The 21,727-nt window shown below is 35.2% G+C and overlaps 1 protein-coding gene across 3 annotated transcripts in view; it reads left to right on the top strand.

Moving 5' to 3' along the window:
- RNF138 (ring finger protein 138) overlaps positions 1-21,727 on the top strand; it is a 38,297-nt gene that overhangs the window by 15,510 nt on the left and 1,060 nt on the right. For 2 of the 3 annotated variants that reach the window (XM_082354403.1, XM_082354404.1), the window contains 5 exons: positions 4,281-4,446; positions 6,221-6,336; positions 18,495-18,551; positions 19,382-19,493; positions 20,873-20,980. In XM_082354403.1, the coding sequence (XP_082210529.1) occupies positions 4,281-4,446; positions 6,221-6,336; positions 18,495-18,551; positions 19,382-19,493; positions 20,873-20,980 (559 nt within the window). The remainder of the gene's footprint in view (positions 1-4,280; positions 4,447-6,220; positions 6,337-18,494; positions 18,552-19,381; positions 19,494-20,872; positions 20,981-21,727) is intronic. The other variant, XM_082354402.1, reaches the window with a different exon arrangement.

Below are 21,727 nucleotides of genomic sequence, written 5' to 3'. Positions count from 1 at the left end.
AGATTTCCTAGTGATCCGGATGAAGATCTTTCAGAAATTCATTGTACTGGTCATTTGGTTGTCTCTTATTTTGCAGATGTATTTTTTTAGCTCTGGAAATTTTCTAGCAATTTTTTTTTTTTTTGGTTTGTTTTTAAGCCCAGTTAGAAGATTAATTTAGCTATTTTTATAACAGTTTAAACATATTTACCCTTGTTTTTACTCCTAATTGAAAAAATTTAAGTGTAGTATTCATAACAGAAAAGTGCCCCATCATAAAAGTCAGCTCAGTGAATTTTTTTCAAACTGAGCACACCTGTGTGTTCAACACCCATATCAAGCAACAGAACTCCAGAACTCCATTACCAGCATTTCAGAAACTCCTCACTTCTCCGAGGAGTGTATCCCACTTCTTCCAGGACACCACTATTTCGACTTTTAACAGTATAGTTTTACCTACTCTTTGATCTTTATAAAAATAGAATCATGCAGCTTGTAGTCTTTTGCATTTGGCTTCCAAAGCTCAACATTATACATCCAAATTCATTCTTATTACGGTATACTATAGTTTTAATTTTGTGGATATGCTGTAATTGTTTATGCATTTTTCTGTTGATGGACATTTGTATGGTTTTCAGCTTTTGGCTATTACAAATAGTGTGGCAATGAACTTTATGGAAATTTCTTATGATGAGGTATGCAAGTCAGTTGGGTATACTTTGGAGTGGGATTACTGGGCTATATTAGCTACTGCCAAATGGTTGTATTAATTTTCAAAATGGTTGTATCAGTTTACACTTTTATAGCATTGAATGCAAGTTTAGGTTGGTTTCACATCCTCCTCAACACTTGGTATTTTCCACCTTTTTCATTTTGGTCATTCTGATAGGTATGTAGTGTTATCATATACTATTTTAGGTATTGAATAAGTGGGCTTTGAAATTTTGGTTTATCCACTCCCCCTAAATACAGCTTATGTTTGTACACCCAGGTTTCAAAAAATCTTTTAACATTTTCTGTTTATATTTTACTTGTAATTGTTAAATTAGCCAGCATTTTGACTAATTTACCAGCTAATAGTTACTAACCTGCTTCATTTCGTTCACTCAAGCTCCATCAATTTTATGCATGGTTATCTCTGTATAATGAATTTTGTTGGTGTGAACTTTGTTGACAGTTTCAATTTTTATTTAAAGAGGAAGGTTTAGCTTAATGGTTTGGTGATAGTTTTACCTTTATCTCTTTAATTACTGTTTTCTCTTTGGTAGTTTATTAGACCTGGCTTCTATAACATTACTTACTCTTGGTTCTTCTGTTTCTTTGAACCTTCCTTTAATGTTTATATCTCTCTAGATTGTTTCTTTAGTGTTCTTTTTTTTTAAAATTTTTAAAAAATTTATTTTATTTATTTTTGGCTGTGTTGGGTCTTCATTGCTGCGCGTGGGCTTTCCTTGAGTTGTGGTGAGCGGGGGCTACTCTTCGTTGCGGTGCGCAGGCTTCTCATTGCAGTGGCTTCTCTTGTGGAGCACGGGCTCTAGGCGTGCGGACTTCAGTATTTGTGGCACGTGGGCTTAGTAGTTGTGGCTCGAGGGCTCTAGAGCACGGGCTCAGTAGTTGTGGCATGTGGGCTTAGTTGCTCCGCGGCCTGTGGGATCTTCCCGGACCAGGGCACAAACCCGTGTCCCCTGCACTGGCAGGCGGATTCTTAACCACTGTGCCACCAGGGAAGCCCTTTAGTGTTCTTTCTTACCTTATCTGCTCTCCATATTCTTCCGCCCAATTTTCAGATCCATTTTTCCACTTGTTTACTGGATAACACGCATTGAGCTGTTTGTAGGTACTTTATTTTTTTAATACATTTATTGATTGATTGATTGATGGCTGTGTTGGGTCTTCGTTGCTGCGCTTGGGCTTTCCCTAGTTGTGGCGAGTGGGGGCCACTCCTTGTTGCGGTGCGCGGGCTTCTCATTGTGGCCCCTTGCGGAGCACAGGCTCTAGGCGCACAGGCTTCAGTAGTTGTGGCACATGGGCCTAGCTGCTCCTCGGCATGTGGGATCCTCCCGGACCAGGGCTCGAACCTGTGTCCCCTGCATTGGCAGGCGGATTCTTTTTTTTTTTTTTTTTTTTTTAAAGAAATTCACGTTCTTTTTAAAATTTATTTATTTATTTATTTATTTATTTATGACTGTTCAGTCTTCGTTTCTGTGTGAGGGCTTTCTCTAGTTGCGGCAAGTGGGGACCACTCTTCATCGCGGTGCGCGGGCCTCTCACCATCGCAGCTTCTCTTGTTGCGGAGCACAGGCTCCAGACGCGCAGGCTCAGTAATTGTGGCTCACGGGCCCAGTTGCTCCGTGGCATGTGGGATCTTCCCAGACCAGGGCTCGAACCCGTGTCCCCTGCGTTGGCAGGCAGATTCTCAACCGCTGCGCCACCAGGGAAGCCCGGCAGGCGGATTCTTAACCACTCTGCCACCAGGGAAGCCCTGTAGGTACTTTAAACTTGGGTTTTTCTGTCAAACCAACTCTTCCAATATTTCTCAATTTGGTTAATACAGTCACCTTTTACTCAGTCTTCTAAATTAGAAATGCTTTTCTTTCTCATTCTCTCACAAGTAATTGTCAAAAAATTATATTCTATTTTTTAACCTAGGATGTCCCCTTCATACACAATCATAGACATTGAGAACTATGTCTCTAAAATAGAGATCCTCTGTCCCTCCTTCCTACTCCTGCCTTAATGTAGACCGTATCATGATCTAGACTATTGTTCCAGTTAGTCTTGTGGGGTTTTTTGTCTGACTCTCCCTTTCATTTTATTTTCCTTTTCACAGTCCCTCTGAGGAAAGAATGCAAACACTGAGTGAAACAAAGAAGTTAAATTAAAAATGTATTACTCAAAATTTAGAAAACATATAAACAGAATTTCAGTTTTTAATTTAAACAATTAAACTTAAAAATGATGGTTTTTGTAACTTTGTGGTATTTATACTTGTGAAGTTATTAAAGCTCAAAATGACATTCAGAGTTTTGGGACACCCTCGCTAAGGATTTTGTTAAGTATTGACAAATTGTTATTCAGAAATGTAGAGCACTCATTTCTTTATGTCTCCTTTAACACTGGATATTATTATTATTTTTTAAAACTAGTTTTTTGACAACTGAAAAAAAGTTTCTGTCTTGTTTACTTTGCATTTCTTTGACTCCTGGTTATGATGAATATTTTCCATGTTTTAAAGTATTGGTGAGCACTTCTAATGCTACCTTAGTGATATTAGCTACTATTTATCAAACACTTTCCTGACTCAAAAATAACTGTAATGAACATTTTATTACATTACCTATCTTAATCCTCTGAACAACCCTATCAAGTGTAGATGCTTATTGTATGTGTGAGGAAACTGATTTTAAAGAAGAGTGACTTGTTCAGTGCTACATGGTTAGTAAATTCAGTGTGATCTGTTATCACACTATTACCTCGCAACTTTTTTGTTAGTATAGATGTGGAAGATTAGTATATTTGTATTTATAGGGGGTTGAATTAAATGTATAATTATTCTAGAGCCCAGGTACAGATGGCTGTGATTTTTAATCTGGTTTTTTTAAAAGCAAGATGATCAAGTTTCATATTTGTTTGGGTTCGGGGAGAAGATTTTGGTGAGTTTGGTTGCAATAAGAATGTCGATGATAGATATTTAGAGCTGGAAGGATTCTTAAGTATTTCTCAAATTATGTTCCATTGCACACTGTTGTGGGAATTTTCATATATCCCGATCACAGAAGTTTGGGCAACACTTGGTTTCCTTAGCAGAGAAACCTTAATAACTTTGAATAATTCTTGAATTTCTGAAATCAGTTTCTGTAGGAGGCCTATTCATATCTTGTAAAACAACATCTTGAAGTACATCAGTTTGAGACAAAGCTGATGTGTGGTCCATTCTCTCATTTTGTAAGGGGAGGAAATGGAGATCCATTGTGGTTAAGTGTGTTGCCTGAAAATCACACAGCTGCTAAATAAACAACACAGGATAGGATCCAGTCATTCCTTCTGTACATGCTTCCCTTGATAATGTTATATAATATTTATTTTTCCTGTATTATGTTAAAAGTAGTTTCTTTTGTATTCCCATTTAGTCCAGACATTAATCTTACACTGAGAAATTCATGTACAGTTTTTTTAAATTCTAGATTTATGTACATACAAATAGCCTAGCATGATTATATACCCATAACTGCTGTGTTTAATCATTGAAATATAAAGAGTACTTTTTTCTGTAGTTAATGTGTCACAAATGTTTGGTTTAGTTTCTGTAGAAAATGTTTCCTGACTGCAATGAGAGAAAGCGGAATACATTGTCCCCTGTGTCGTGGAAATGTGACTAGAAGAGAGAGAGCATGTCCTGAACGGGCCTTAGACCTTGAAAATATCATGAGGAGGTTTTCTGGTAGCTGCAGATGCTGTGCAAAACAGGTAGAGTAAATGTGACATAGTTCTTTGGAAGTCAAGTTTCTACTCTGAAATTTCTGTTTGACTTGTCTTGGTGGGTACTGTTTTGAAGAGAAATTATTTAGGTTGGGAATTGGGTAGAAAAGGCCAGAAAAGCTGTGGCTATAGATCTTACTAGATTATAAACTTACTGAGAACAGAGACCGAAAGATAGATACAGTCTCTGAATTTGCCATAATTTTTAGCGTGGCATTTTTTTCAAAATAATCGCTCATCAATTACCTGCTAAATGAACTGAATGAACAAACTGGCATTTAACTCATTGAAGCCCCATTCTGGTACAGACTCAGCCCTTGAATAGTTTTTCTGGTGGTAGTATCATTATTGCAACTTTGCAGGTAGAAATGGGCCAAATGGATTTATGTAGTCAAGGGGGAGCTCTCTAGCTGCCCGCCGTACTTGTATGTTTATGTATTTATCTTAAGAAATCACAAAATACTTGGCAGAAGACTTTGCTTTTTAAGGAACAGGTGGGAAAAATCAGGTATTGGCAAATAACTGGCATTAATTCTCCAATCTGGATTTTATTCTACCGTTTGGAGAGGGGATAAAATGGTGAGAGGTGGTTAGGCTTTGAGTATATTCGTTTATTATGGATTTATCACAGCCACTTTTTCAAACAGCTAATAAAGTCAGTGAGCAAAAAAACCTGTTGCTGTTTCATGCATTCACACAAGACATATCTGCTTTTCCATCTCTTTGAGGGAGGTGTTAACTGACAGGGCAATGAAGTGAAGCTGGAAAATACACTTGAGAGATTTCTGGCTCTGCTCCCCAGAGAGAAACTGAAAAATGTTCCAAGTGTTAACTTGGGAACTTAGTTTTTTAAAGCACTTTCTAACTCTGCCAAGTTGCAGTAGTTAAAGAAATAAAAAGATGCCCAGTGCTATGAGGCAACCTCTTAATACTTTTAAAATTATTTTTTGTCTATTAGTGGTATTTTTTTTTCAGGTGTAAAATTATTTGTTAATTTTTATGGTGAGTTTACGGACAGTTGGACTCATCTCCATTGTCCCTGCATCTAATGGACAGAAACTTACTGCTTATTTTCAGCTCCTACTTAAGAATTAAATCATTTACTTAAAAAAAAAAACAAAGGCCTCTAGTTTAAATGGAATATTTAGTTATCTATTTCTGCCTCGTTTTTTTCCTTCTTGTTGGCAATATCTCAAGTCTTATGAGTTCATTTTTATATTAAAAGTCACATTACATTAAAAATTTTTTTAAATTTATTTTTTATTATGGTAAAATATAACGTAAAACGTACCTTTTTTTTTAGTTTTATTTTTTTTATAAGTGAAAGATTGTGGTAAACTTTTTTTATACAATAAATGTCCATTTGGTAAGAAAACATATGTATATGATATATATATCATATATATAATATATATACACACACACAATCTGTACGAGGCATCAAGTGAACAATTAGAGTGCAGTATTATGAATGGTAAGGTAGAAAACGTACCATTTTTAAGTGTATAATACAGTGGTATTAAGTACATTCATAACACTGTATAACAATCACCACTATCTATTTCCAGAATTTTTTCATCATCCCAAACAGAAACCCTGTACCTGTTAAATTGTAACTTGCTGTTCCCACCCCACACCGGCCCGACCCCTCTAGTGACCTGTATTCTACTTTATCTCTGAATTCTGTTCTACCTCATGTAAATGGAATCATGTTATATTTGTTCTTCTGAAAGTCACATTACATTTAATCAATAATTTACAGATTAAATTCTATCGCATGAGACATCATTACAAATCTTGTAAGAAGTACCAAGATGAATATGGTGTTTCTTCTGTCATTCCAAACTTTCAGATCTCTCAAGATTCAGTAGGGAACAGGTAAGCAATATTTATTCTTATAGTTTTTATTTTTATAGTTAAAATGGAAATTTTTCAGAGACTATATAAAGTGTTTTCTGTTTTGTTTGTGTTTGTTTTTGTGTGTGTGTGGGTGTTTGTGTTTTTAAAGTAAATTGCCTTTGTCCTCATAAGTTTGTTTGACGCATGTAAAATGACATCTGGGAGATTGACTTTATGCTAGACTTAAGCTTATGTGAAAATCATTCTAAGAAACTTCACATGTCTGAATAAAAAGTAGATCTGTGAATTGAACGTATTTTCTTTTGCAACTGAAATTACTTGAAAGCTAGAGAAAATCCCTTTCAGTAATGTATTTGCAAACTAGGATCCTTTTACTAAGAATAGAATTGTTTGAAATTTTTATTTTGATAAAATGTCATGTAAAAGTGAGATTTGGTACGATTAAATTTGTAGTTCTATTTTAGTCTCAATTCTTTTAAAGCTAGGTTTTGGCTTGATTTGTATCTTATTGGCTCAGGTTTATGTACATTAAACATTTTTATGAAATGTATTTTATGCATAAGAATGGCCAGAATGCACATGTGTGGCTTAAAAAATAGTGACAAAACAAATACCCAGTTGCCCACTAAGTAGGGTCAAAAATTATAACATTTTTCAGGACCTTATTTTTTTTTAATAAATTTATTTTATTTATTTAATTATTTTTGGCTGTTTTGGGTCTTCGTTGCTGCATGCAGGCTTTCTCTAGTTGCGGCGAGCGGGGGCTACTCTTCGTTGCAGTGCGCAGGGTTCTCATTGCGGTGGCTTTTCTCGTTGTGGAGCATGGGCTCTAGGGGCGTGGGCTTCAGTAGTTGTGGCACGCGGGCTCAGTAGTTGTGGTTCACAGGCTCTAGAGCACAGGCTCAGTAGTTGTGGCGCACAGGCTTAGTTGCTCTGCAGCCTGTGGGATCTTCCCAGACCAGGGATCAAACCCATGTCCCCTGCATTGTCAGGCGGATTCTCAACCACTGAACCACCAGGGAAGCCCCTTTCAGGACCTTAGATATCCTTGTGAGCCCATGCCCATTTGAACCCCATACTCCCAGAGGTAACCACTATCCTCTTTTTGGGGTTGTTCATTCTTTTGCTTTTCTTTATAGTATTACCGCCCACGCATGTATCTCTAAACAATGAAGTGCTTAATTTTTAAAAACTCAGTAGCAAACACACACAATTGTGTAAAGAAAGGCAGTATTGACATTATAGAAAGACTCCCAGGAGGCGATATGTTAAGCAGAGTCTTTAAGATTTTATTTTAGTAGCATTTCATTTCACAGGTTGCTAATTTGCAGTAATTTAACCACTCTTAGAAGCACTCATACTGTAGTAAGGCTTCTTCTCAACTCCTTAGTTGAAACTGTTGTGGTAAAGGTCTTCAGTGATTTTCTGATTGCCTGCTTTTTTAGGTTCTCGTTTTACTTGACTCAGTGTCATTGCATGAAATTGGTCACTCTTATTTTGTGATTTTTTAAAAATCCCCTTAGGTTCATCCCTTTCGGTTTTTTATTTCTGTACTTCTGCTGTTTTGAAATTACTCAACAATTTGTTATTAACCCAGTAGATTATTCTTAAGTGCAGGGATGGTGTTTATCTTGTTCAACAATGTCTCTAGTTCTTAGCAAAGTTCCTAGTATATATGATTTGGGCAGTCACTGCTTGTTAAATGACTCAGTTTTCTTCTCATGAGACATGCCTTATTCCCTCTTACCCCCCATATCTAATTGGTCATAGGTACTATTGATTTCTAATAGCAGTATTCCTCATCTGTTCTTTTCTTCTGCCCCTGTTGTCACTTCCCTAGCTCAAGTCCCCATCATCTCTCACTTGAACTGTTGCAGTATTCTTTTAGTTGGTGATCCTCCTTTAATCTGTCCTGTATACGATTGCCAAAGTGATATTTCAGAAGTGCAACTCTGACCTCTTTCTCCTTGTCCTTGTACCTTCTCTTCTGTACCTTGTCAGTGACTTTCTGTGGCCCCATAGCTGTGTTTCTCCTCCTGGGTTCCACAGGCCAGTAAGGGCTCTGTGAACTGCTTAAACTTCCAATTTTTTGTGTGTACTATGTGTGCATTTTTCTGGAGAGAGAATGTCAAGATTCTCAAGGGGTTCCATGATCTAATTCAACAACTAGCTTAATAAGACAAAATCCCTTATTCTAAAGCTCTTTCTGATCTGGCACTTACCTTTCCATTTAGCCTTTGTCTTTCTTGGCTACCCATATTGCATAATATGCCTTAGCCATGTTGAATTATTCCCACTGTATCCTTGCCATCCTTGAGAAGCAATATAACTTAGTCATTAAACATGAAGGCTTGGAGCCAGACTGCCTGGGTACCAGGCTCTGTCATTTACTATTTGTATGACTTTGGCAAGAAACTGTACCTCAGTTTTCTCATCTGTTTAAAAAGGTAGTGGTGATACTATTAAACACCTCATTGGTGGGAGTCAATAAGTAGGTTAATACAAGTAAAACATATTGAATAGTACCTTACTTGGTGAATGTTCGGGGGTTTTTTGTTTCTTTTTTTTGGTTTTTATTTTTTCGGCTGTGCAGCGCAGCTTGCGGAATGGAATCTTAGTTGCCTGACCAGGGACTGAGCCCGTACCCTCGGCAGTGAAAGCATGGAGTCCTAACCGCTGGACCACCAGGGAATTTCCTAAATGTTTTTAATTATCATCATCATCACCATCACTCCCTCACCTCTATACTTTCCCCACCATTCTAACCCACACTTTGCCAGCCAGTGGACTTTTTCTTCTCTTTGAAGACTTAGACCAAGTGTTAGATACTCTGAAGTATTTCCTATTTACTTGTCTGTTTTTTTTTATCTAGTAGAATGGGCTTCCTAGTCTTATTCATGTTTATATCCTATGCAAAATTCTAGTTGCAATGGAAAAATTCAGTTTGTATGTGAATTTCTAGTAAGGAAATTGTTGAAGGAAGGAAAAGATTTTTTAAAAAATGGTAGGAAATATAAGAAGCCAGAGTGTATAGTCAGGGTCCTGGGAGGAAACAGATAATTATACTCAAATCAGATAATTTGAGGAGAATTTAGTGAAGGACTATTTTTTTATTTTTTAATTTTTTTGTGTGAAGTGACTATTTTTAAGGAGTAGAGTATTGGGTGCACTATGTAAGCAGGGTATAGGAAGTCACAAGGAATAGTCATGTACTCTGGGTCTACTGAAAGCAGGGGAGGGGAGAAAGTAGACAGAATTGGAGAAAGAAGGCTATGTGGAGAGGGCAGTTGGAGAGGGATGCAACCAGTCAAGGCAGTTTTGCTGGGAAGGAGTCTGAGAAATAGGTATCCTAACCTTCCTCTTGTTTCTTCCTCCAAATCTCCTGCTGGGCTGAACCCATTTGGGAAGCAGAGAAGGGAACGTGCTAATGCAGGTTAGTTTCTCAGTACAAAGAGCATGGTGAAAAATAGAGGAGAGAAGATCTAGAGGGGCAAAAAATATACCCAGCACATAGGATTTCAGTTAGTAGCCGAATATATTGTAATACTCTGTACACTGTGCTTCACAGCTTCCAAGTAGTACAAAGAAGAAAACATCCACTATGTTATTAATAGTATCTTTGATATTGTAGACATTCACAGAAAGATAGACAAGATGAAAAGGCAGAGGGCTATGTACCAGATGAAGGAACAAGATAAAACCCCAGAAAAACAACTAAATGAAGTGGAGATAGGCAACCTTCCAGAAAAAGAATTCTAAATAATGATAGTAAAGATGATCCAGGACCTCGGAAAAAGAATGGAGGCAAATATCGAGAAGATGCAAGAAATGTTTAACAAAGATCTAGAAGAATTAAAGAACAAGCAGAGATGAACAGTACAGTAACTGAAATGAAAAATACACTAGAAGGAATCAACAGCAGAATAACTGAGGCAGAAGAACAGATAAGTGACCTGGAAGACAGAATGGTGGAATTCACTTCTGCAGAACAGAATAAAGAAAAAAGAATGAAAAGAAATGAAGACAGCCTAAGAGACCTCTGGGACAACATTCACATTATAGGGGTCCCAGAAGGAGAAGAGAGAGAGAAAGGACCCGAGAAAATATTTGAAGAGATTATAGTCGAAAACTTCCCTAACATGGGAAAGGAAATAGCCACCCAAGTCCAGGAAGTGCAGAGAGTCCCATACAGGATAAACCCAAGGAGAAACACGCCGAGACACATAGTAATCAAATTGCCAAAAATTAAAGACAAAGAAAAATTATTGAAAGCAGCAAGGGAAAAACGACAAATAACATGAGGGAACTCCCATAAGGTTAACAGCTGATTTCTCAGCAGAAATTCTACAAGCCAGAAGGGAGTGGCATGATATACTTAAAGTGATGAAAGGGAAGAACCTACAACCAAGATTACCTGGCAAGGATCTCATTCAGATTCGATGGAGAAATCAAAAGCTTTACAGACAAGCAAAAGCTAAGAGAATTCAGCACCACCAAACCAGCTCTACAACAAATGCTAAAGGAACTTCTCTAAGTGGGAAACACAGGAGAAGAAAAGGACTTACAAAAACAAACCCAAAACAATTAAGAAAATGGTCATAGGAACATACATATCGATAATTACCTTAAACGTGAATGGATTAAATGCTCCAACCAAAAGACACAGGCTTGCTGAATGGACACAAGAACAAGACGCATATATATATATATATGCTGTCTACAAGAGACCCACTTCAGACCTAGGGACACATACAGACTGAGAGTGAGGGGATGGAAAAAGATATTGCATGCAAATGGAAATCAAAAGAAAGCTGGAGTAGCAATACTCATATCAGATAAAATAGACTTTAAAATAAAGAATGTTACAAGAGACAAGGAAGGACACTACATAATGATCAAGGGATCAATCCAAGAAGAAGGTATAACAATTTTAAATATATATGCACCCAATATAGGAGCACCTCAATACATAAGGCAACTGCTAACAGCTCTAAAAGAGGAAATCGACAGTAAGACAATAATAGTGGGGGACTTTAACACCTCACTTACACCAATGGACAGATCTTCCAAACAGAAAATTAATAAGGAAACATAAGTTTTAAAGGACACAATAGACCAGATAGATTTAATTGATATTGATAGGACATTCCGTCCAAAAACAGCAAGATTACGCTTTCTTCTCAATGCGCACGGAACATTCTCCAGGATAGATCACATCTTGGGTCACAAATCAAGCCTCAGTAAATTTAAGAAAATTGAAATCATATGAAGCATCTTTTCCGACAACAGTGCTATGAGATTAGAAATCAGTTACAGGGAAAAAAACGTAAAAAACACAAACATTTGGAGGTTAAACAATACGTTACTAAATAACCAAGAGATCCCTGAAGAAATCAAAGAGGAAATCAAAAAATACTTAGAAATAACGATCCAAAACCTATGGGATGCAGCAAAAGCAGTTCTAAGAGGGAAGTTTATAGCTATACAAGTCTACCTCAAGAAACAAGAAAAATCTCAAGTAAACAATCTAACCTTACACCTAAAGGAACTAGAGAAAGAAGAACAAACAGAACCCAAAGTTAGCAGAAGGAAAGAAATCATAAAGATCAGAGCAGAAATAAATGAAATAGAAACAAAGAAAACAATAGCAAATATCAATAAAACTAAAAGCTGGTTCTTTGAGAAGATGAACAAAAGTGATAAACCATTAGCCAGACTCATCAAGAAAAAGAGGGAGAGGACTCAAATCAATAAAATTAGAAATGAAAAAGGAGAAGTTACAACAGACACCACAGAAATACAAAGCATCCTGAGAGACTACAACAAGCAACTCTATGCCAATAAAATGGACAACCTGGAAGAACTGGATAAATTCTTAGAAAGGTATAACCTTCCAAGACTGAGCCAGGAAGAAATAGAAAATATGAACAGACCAATCACAAGTAATGAAATTGAAACTGTGATTAAAAATCTTCCAACAAACAAAAGTCCAGGACCAGATGGTTTCACAGCTGAATTCTATCAAACATTTAAAGAAGAGCTGACACCCATCCTTCTCAAACTCTTCTAAAAAATTGCAGAGGAAGGAACACTCCCAAACTCATTCTATGAGGCCACCATCACCCTGATACCAAAACCAGACAAAGGTACTACAAAAAAAGAAAATTAGAGACCAACATCACTGATATCACAGAAATTGAGACAGAGATGTAGAGAACAAAAGTATGGACACCAAGGGGGGAAAGCCGGGGGTGATGGTGGTGGTGGTGTGATGAATTGGGAGATTGGGATTGACATGTATACACTGATGTGTATAAAATGGATGACTAATAAGAACCTGCTGTATAAAAAATAAATAAAAAAATAAAGGTTTTATTAAAAAAAGAGTCTATGATATTGTAAACCAAATAGTTCTTAATGAGAAAGACAGCTTTTCCTGATAATAAAAGAGATTATACTGAAGTGCTTTGCCCATAGGTCCTCAAAAGAAGAAACTAACATAGTTAAAAAAAAATTTCAAAATAAACCCTTAGATCATTTAATCAATTCAGCATACATTTATTGTACCTTCTGAACTACTGGGCACACTACATGTTATTGAATATGCAGGAATGGGTAAAACAGACATAATCCCCCTTTCCATCTGTGTAAGCAGTATAACTTCCAGTCAAGTCATCCAAAATAAACCAACACTAGTTTCAGTCAGATAAGTCAGGGTAAAACTATTTACCATAAACTAATAAATGTTGGTGAATGTTTAACAAAATTATTGCATTCGTATGGGGTAGTTTCTTATAATAATTATGTAGCAGTGCTAGTTATTTTACTAACGCCATTTCTAGTTCATAACATAAAATTCTGATTTTAACATGTAGGACTGTATCTTTCTGTTTTCTTTAGCTACTAGAAAGGAGAGAGGGAGGATGCATGTAATCATTAGATACCAACACACATTTCTGTTTTATTTTCCTTGGAAATTATTTGGTCTGCTTGCAGGCTTTTCCAACTCATCTTAACTCTTTGTAAACATTAATAACTGGATGTCAGTAAACCTGTAACAGTTTAGTCCAAATACAACTCTTCACAAAGACTGAAAGAATGAAATTTGCAAACAATCTTATGTTTCTAACAGATTTCTCTCCGAGGTGTTGAACATTTTCAGTGGCTAAGTAACTATTAAGGAATCTGGTACAAGTATTAGATAAAATGTCCTTTTCCTTATTTATAGGCATTCATGATATATTCTGGATAATAATTCTTTATTACATGCAATACAAATATATTTACATTTTTTCCAAAGAATTAAAAATTATTTTTTTGCTGTTTTCTGAAACGTGTAAACATAGAACTTGAGATTTTTCTTCGCATTTTAAAGACTGGAAATGAGGTACTCTAGTATTTTGAAAACTGCCTTAGGTAATATCATAATTTAATTTAGCATAAAATGGCATAGTCATGCATAAGTTTTTTGAGCTTTTTCTCACCCCTTTTTTTATTGTGGTAAGAATATTTAACATGATGTCTACTCTCAACAGATTTTTAAGTGTACAGTATAGTATTGTTATATACAGTATAGGCACAGTGTTGTACAGCAGATCTCTAGAACTTACCTTGCATAACTGAAATTTGTACATGTTGATTAGAAACTCTCATTTCCCCGTCCTGTAGCTCCTGTTAGCCACCATTCTATTCTTGGCTTCTTTGAGTTTGACTATTTTAAATACCTCATATAAGTGGAATCATGCAGTATTTGTCCTGTGACTGGCTTGTTTAACTTAGCATAATGGCCTCAAGGTGTATTTATGTTGTCACAGTTGCAGGGCTTTCTTTTCTTTTAAAATTGAATAATATTCCATTGCATGTATATGCCACATTTTCTTTATCCATTCATATCTTTTTTTCTTTATCCATTCACAAGATTGTTTCTATATCTTGGCTATTGTGAATAGCGCTGCAGTGAACTTGGGAGTGCTGTTTCTTCAAGATTCTGATTTCACTTCTTTTTGATAAATACCCAGAAGTGGGATTGCTGGATCATATGGTAGTTCTACTTTTTATTTTTTTGAGGAACTTCACTATAACTGTTTTCCATAGCAGCTGCACCATTTTGCATTCTCACCAACAGTGTACAAAGGTTCCAGTTTCTCAACATCCTCACTAACACTTGTTGTCTTTTGTTTTTTGATAATAGCTATCATAACAGCTATGAGGTGATATTTCATTGTGGTTTTGATTTGTATTTCCCTGATGATTAGTGGCGTTGAGAATCTTTTCATATACATGTTGGCCATTTGTATGTCATCTTTGGAGAAACGTCTCTATTCATATTTTTAGCCCATTCTGTAATTGGGTCATTAGTTTCTTTGCTGTTGAGTTGTAGGAGTTCCTTATGTATTTTGGAGATTAACCCTTTGTCAGAAACATGGTTTACAGATACTTTCTCCCATTACATATGTTGCCTTTCACTCTTTTGTTTCCTTTGCTATGCAGAAGCTTTTCAGTTTAATGCAGTCCCACTTGTCTGTTTTGGCTTTTGTTGCCTGATTGCAAATATTTTTGATCAGTCTTTGGCTAGTCTTATCGTGTCTTTTGACATACATAAGTATTATATTTATATTTTTATATATATTTATTTTCTTTATGTTTTTTTGCTTTTTGTGTCATGCTTGAGAAATCCTTTCCCACATCATAAAATTATGGAAGATATTTTCTTCTTTAACATTTTAAAGCTGTGCTTTTCACATTTATTTTGGATGTATAATGTGAGGTAGGAAAAATTTTCCCCAAGTGATAACCATTTGTCCCAGTACCATTCATTGAGGAGTCCATTCTTTCCCCACTGATTTATAATGCCATTTTGGTCCTACACATCTCTTCTGTTCTGTTGCTTCGTTTATTCCTCTAATACCATGTTATCTTAATTACTGTGGCTTTAACAATACGTCTTAATATCATGTAGGGAAAGTACTCCCTCTTGTTTTACCTAGAAAATTGTTTCTGTTATTCTTGGCCCTTTGCTATTCCATATGAATTTTAGGATCAGACTTTTGAGTTTCCCAAAAATTCCTGTAGAGATTTTGATCGGAAGCATTATAAAGGTTGAATTTATTGAAATCATAGATTAATTTGGAGAGAATTGACATCATATGATACTCATTTTTCCCACCCAGTTTCCCACCTGTTTATCTCTTCCATTAAAAAAAAAATGCAGTAAAAGAAGTCCATTTAGAGCACACATAAATATGTTCTAGTATATCTTTTCCCAGTAAAACCTTATAGTTTTTGTTGCTGTACAAATGGATCTTTTTTCCTGTTTTATAATCTGAGTGGTTATTACTAGTGAGTAGGAATATTAAGGATTTTTATGTTAATCTTTCATTTAGCAACTTTGCTGATTTATTAGTTCTAATAGTTCTAAATAATTTACCTGTAGATTCTTTTGGATTTATTACGTAGAAAATCATTTGGTTTGTCAGTGCAATTTTGTCTCTTACTGCTTCATTTCGTACTTGATTTATTGCATTAACTAGGGCCTCTATCCAGTATTAAATAGAAGGCACCTTTTTTTTCTTGATTTTAGTGGGAATGCATCTAAAATTTTATTGTTATGGATGGTGTTCACTACAGTTTTTTTAACATATTCTTTATCTGTTCTATGATGCTCTCATCCTGAAGTTAAGATTTCTCCATTGAATGGTTCTTACTCAGATCAGAATCTTGTATGCAATTAAAAAAAAGTATACATCTGGCTTCATTCCCAGATACGCTGCTATCTAGAGTTTAGGGATTTGTACTTTTGAAAGCATTGTGGGTGATCAGAGGCTTTTTTGTTTTTGTTTCCATCATGGAGGTTGAATTTTAGTGAATGGTTTCTACATCAGATGAAATAAATGATCATATGTTGTTTTTTTTTTTTTTTTTTAATAAATTTATTTATTTATTTATTTATTTTTAGCTGTGTTGGGTCTTCGTTTCTGTGTGAGGGCTTTCTCTAGTTGCGGGGAGCGGGGGCCACTCTTCATTGCGGTGCGCGGGCCGCTCACTATCGCGGCCTCTCTTGTTGCGGCGCACAGGCTCCAGACGCGCAGGCTCAGTAGTCGTGGCTCACGGGCCCAGTTGCTCCACGGCATGTGGGATCTTCCCAGAGCAGGGCTCGAACCCGTGTTCCGTGCATTAGCAGGCAGATTCTCAACCACTGCGCCACCAGGGAAGCCCCATATGTTTTTTAAATTGATAGTATGGTTGTCAGTAATAGATATTCTATTGTTGAACTCATTCATGCATTTCTAGAATAAATGAGTAGGCTCCCAGTAATAGCCCAGGGCATGATACAGGATGATCAGGAAGGACTAGAATGATGATAACAATAATAATGGAAAATAGAGAATTGTAAATGTAGGTGGAAGGGAGAAAACATTTAAAAAGGGCATTAACTTTGATATTAAAATGCTTTAAATCAGGAGTTTTGTGATTGCATACCCGACCAGTGAAAATAATTGAGCATGTACTCCCAGTATGTGTGTGTTTATTTTAAAACTATGCATGTGTTTTATAGTACTAATACTTTACGCATAACACATGCAAAATTTAAGTGAGATAAAGATGAAAAAGTTACTTTAAAAATAAGTTTGCTTTATTTAATGGTATAAAATATTTTCATTCTTCAAGTTTTATTACTGTTTTTATTGAAAACAATATGGTTGACTATGATTTCTAAAATTTCTTAAAATCTTGGTTTAATACAGTGACAGTAATTTAAAGATTTGAATCTAAATTCACTTTACTTTGATACTTGGTCTTGATGACTATCATGGCTGAAAAGATACCTACAACACGCAATACAGATCCAAATGGAAGAGTATGTCATAGGTTGAGATTCCTATATTTTTCAGTCGCATTTGGTAAATATTAAAAGGGCTTTTGTTGAAATTTTCCATAGTCTCTGATGATGTTGTAGTTGGTCTTACAAACTAATTGGAAGTTTTTATATTTTATTAGGGCATGTTCAAAACCCAATGATTATATTTATTTGGAAGATTTAAAAACAGTTTAGAAAAAGCTGTTACCAACTTTAAATGTATAGATATGAGATTTTTTTAAAAATAGGTGACATACTGTTTTTGGTTAAGTCATAACATCCCTTTAACAAATGCACTCTCCGTAGTTTGAATTTATTTTGAAAAGCAGTTTTTAGTCTCCACACTGTTAAAATACCACCTTTACCTGCAGAGACAGATTAGTAACTGCTAAGAAGGTGCAAAATAGTGGTTTAATAGTCTTCTATTTGGGCAGGGAAGCTTTCTTGCAGAGAATATGTGTGGAGACACAACAGTATTTTCACAGAAGGGAAATGACTGTCTTTGGAGAACATCTGTTAGGTAGATGATATAGTATTGCTTGTCCTTTTGTAAAAGAAAAATGAAAAGTCAGTTTTCTAAGTTTCACAACAGTTTTTTTGTCCACTGCCTATCTCATTTTTATTTTAATGTTTCTGCTCTTGAAAGGCCTTGTTTTTATAAAATTGACTACATTGATGAAATTCTATAATGCATGACTGACAATCCTCATATGGAATGCCCACTTTTCTCTCAGGATTTCTCTGATACTGCGTATGACACATGACTCTGGCATGGGGTCCCAGTGAGGACATCAAGTTATTCTGTATATTAAATGTTGGAAAGCCTAGTTCCTTTTTGGAAAATATAAACATAATGAACATTCAAATATTTTTTCTTAACCTACTCCATTTTGGATGCTACAACCTTAAACTATATCCTAGTTACAAGTCAAGAAGTTCACAAATTCTTGATTCTGCCCCAGCATTCAGAAACTTAATAGTCCAGGTAGCGGTAGAGGAGTCTCTTAATTTGAAAGTCTAAAGGACCTGGGGAAATGTTCATGCTATGGATTTAAGACAATTCTGCAAAATACTATATTCTCTATACTTTTGTAACTATGCCTAAATTAATTTTTAAAGGACCTCATAAGCAGTCTTCTTATCAGAATTTATTTGAAAAGTAATTAATGCCATAATTATGTCATAGTTCAGAACAATTTGAAGTTCAGGTTTCTCAAACAAATTCAGACTGGTTGTCTTCATTAGCAGTTAATGAATCTGTGTTGTGCTTTATTACTTGAAGTATTAACTTTTCCCCCTCCCCCCCATGCCTCTTAAGTAATAGGAGTGAAACATCCACATCTGATAACACAGAAACTTATCAAGACAATACAAGGTAAGCTTTTGAATTTCTATTATTTTAGTAAATAATACCTATCACTTTGTAATAGTGGATTTTTAAATTTAAAAATTTAAATTCAGTTAAATCATTAGACATAATGCATAAGTTAGCAGTTTAGAAATAAATGATGCAGTTGCTTTTACAGGTCACGTTAAATTAGAAGCGTGTAGCTCTCCTCTTTCACTGTGGTCAGGTTTCTTCCATGCATAATTTAGGCAGAGTTGTCAATATTGAACTGTCCCTTGCTGAAACTGAGATATTAAAACCCAGTGATGCATGATCCTCAAAATATTTTGAAACGTTGATCATTCTGATGGCTGATGCTTTTGTTTTTCACTTTTCCTATGAATTTTGTATGTTAGAGTCTTAGAACTAGGATAAATTAAAGATACACCATATGGATGTAAGTCTTTTAAAAGTTAATTTCCTAGATATGGTGTTTCCATACTGGGACACCATGGGATATTTAGAATTTATGGGGGACATACAGTGACATCTACTGGTTACAGGAATGACTAAATTAAGTTGTTTGAATCTAACTACTTAATGGGACAGCTAGGTTTGTTATTATTTTTGTTTAGGCTTCTTGTAGAGGCAACATGAAAAAATTTCCTAGACACTAAGGGTACTGTAAACTGAGATTGTTTAGGAATATCTATTGTAGATTATTTATTGAAAACATAGTTTTTTAAAAATGAGAGAACCTTTGATTAGTCTATAATTATAACTTTTAAAGAAAGAAATAATTATTGGTCAAAAAATAGCTCATCATTTTTACGTTATGATCTCAAATTCAGTATGCTGCATTTAAAATTGTTTTATAGCTCTTCCGGGCATCCCACCTTTAAGTGTCCCTTGTGTCAAGAGTCAAATTTTACCAGACAGCGTTTACTGGATCACTGTAATAGTAATCACCTATTTCAGATAGTTCCTGTGGTAAGTATGTATGTTTAAGACAGTCTTCTGTTTAAGGTATGCTGTCCCATTTATTTTACTTCATGTGTACAAGGGAAAGTGGTTACTTTAAATTTGGTGGGGCATTATCAGTAAGGTATATTTTGTCAACAAAGGATTGATGACTGTGAAGCGAAATGAGATATTTAAAATCCCAGTAACTAACTTATAAAAAGGCATATGCTTAATTGTGAGCGTAAAGTACGAGAATAGCCTGGAAAAGAGCGGAGTAAGGAAAGGTGAACTGAGGACTCACTACCAAGGAGTAGCATTGTAAATTGTATCCTTGCAGAATGTGGTATATGAGTGCATAGAGCAAGGAAGGAAAAGAATCATACTTTCTTTTTGATGCATACATATCTTTTTGATGCCATTTTGAGGGTGTGTATGAAAGTGGTGAGACCTTTTTTGATGACTGAAGGAGATAGAGCAGAGTGCAGGATTCCAACATAGTGTTAATGGTTCTACAACTCCACATTTGGAACATGAGTTTCAATTTCAACTGTATATCGAACAGGAGAAACTGAGCTGGAAGAGATACTTCCCATTTTGATATGTAAATATTTTCTTCAGAAATTAGAAGGAAAATGTATCAATAGATAAAATAAGGATTGTGGGTACATCTTAGCAATTTTACAAAAAGTTGTGGAAGAGTATGCCCCAGTATGCCCTTAAAGTCTCGTGTAGCGCCAAGGGAGATACCCCACCTACTTTGCTCATTAGGAGAGGGTCTGTTACTGTTAAGTCAACAGATACAGTGCCAAAGACGTCTCTAAGGAAGAATCTCATATTTAAGAGATTTCATTTGTTTTATATTGCATTAGTGAATTTTTGTTTCTGCATTATATTCAATATAGCACAAACTTTGGCTATAGTCCAGTTACTAAAGTTCTGTTTTCTTTCATTTCAGTCTGTAATCCATTCACTTTTTAAGATGTACTTACTTCATTTGAAACCTTAAGGATACAATTTAAAGCTTCCTTTACTTTCATCTTACTTATAAATGAAATTAAGCTAATAATAATAATTATATCACAGTTATTGTGTGGCTCTAATGAGATTACATACTGGTTATTGGTAATTATTATTACAGTTGGTTAAGGCTGGATATGGTATTTCTGTTAAAACAGTAGAATAATGAGATTTAAGTAATAGAATATGTAAGATCTCTCTTTTTATTGTGTTGTGTTAGATTAGTGTAATTTATCTAAGGTAATTTGGTCTATAAATAATCTATTCATGAAATTTGGCTCTTAGAAATGCTTTTCATGTAGATTTTTTTGTAACATGTTTTAATACTTTCAATGATGATGTTTGGTTATTTTCATTATTTTTTATTTGAAATACTGTGTTTCTTATAGACATGTCCTATTTGTGTATCTCTTCCTTGGGGAGATCCTAGCCAGATTACTAGAAATTTCGTTAGTCATCTAAATCAAAGACATCAGTTTGATTATGGAGAATTTGTGGTAAGTGAGTTTTTCAAGATTAAGAAAATACCATTTAAATATTGAAGTTAAGTTAACTTTTTCAATCTAGACTTGAGTTTTGAGGCAAGATGTATCATACTGGACAGTTACAGAGCAAGTTCTGTTGTTTTTATGATAATATAGGTGAACTTTGGTTTGTAGAAGTGGTGAAAGTTGAATTTACTGTCCACCTTCTATATTAGAGAGATAATTAATAGAGGAAGAGCAAACCCCCAGGTTAACAAAAGGATGATATATATGTAAACTGTCTAGATTTAAGGAAAATTATACCTGCTAGAAAAGTAAAATTGGTATGACAGGTGGAGGATGTATTTCTCGTGTAGTGTAAGTAGCTTGTTAAGCTCATAATAGATTTCTTATATCTGCACGTGAGACACATTCTTTTTAAAAATGAGGGAGCTTATTTATGTAAAGCCAGGTTGAATGGTAGATTCTGGCCTTAGTTCACTGCTTTAACAGAGTGCATGAGGGAAGTTATATAATATAAAAATGGATCCCCAGAGCAAAGCATGAGGTTAATTTCTACTTCCCAAATGTGTCTTGATAGTTACAAAAAAAAAATCATATGACTTTCGTTTTATTAATTGTGAAATTGCATTTTATTCATCTTCAGTGAATTAAAACCTTGTCTGATTCAAGATTCAGCCTGACAAAGAATGGTTCATACTTGTTTTCCAGTTTATGTAATAAGCACAGACATGTGCAATTCTGAGAATGGCATGAACA

This window comes from Balaenoptera borealis, assembly GCF_965194805.1.
Source record: "Balaenoptera borealis genome assembly, chromosome: 14".
NCBI classification, from domain to species: domain Eukaryota; kingdom Metazoa; phylum Chordata; class Mammalia; order Artiodactyla; family Balaenopteridae; genus Balaenoptera; species Balaenoptera borealis.
Note: the sequence above shows the minus strand (reverse complement) of the source record. Positions and strands in the feature narration are given on the sequence as shown.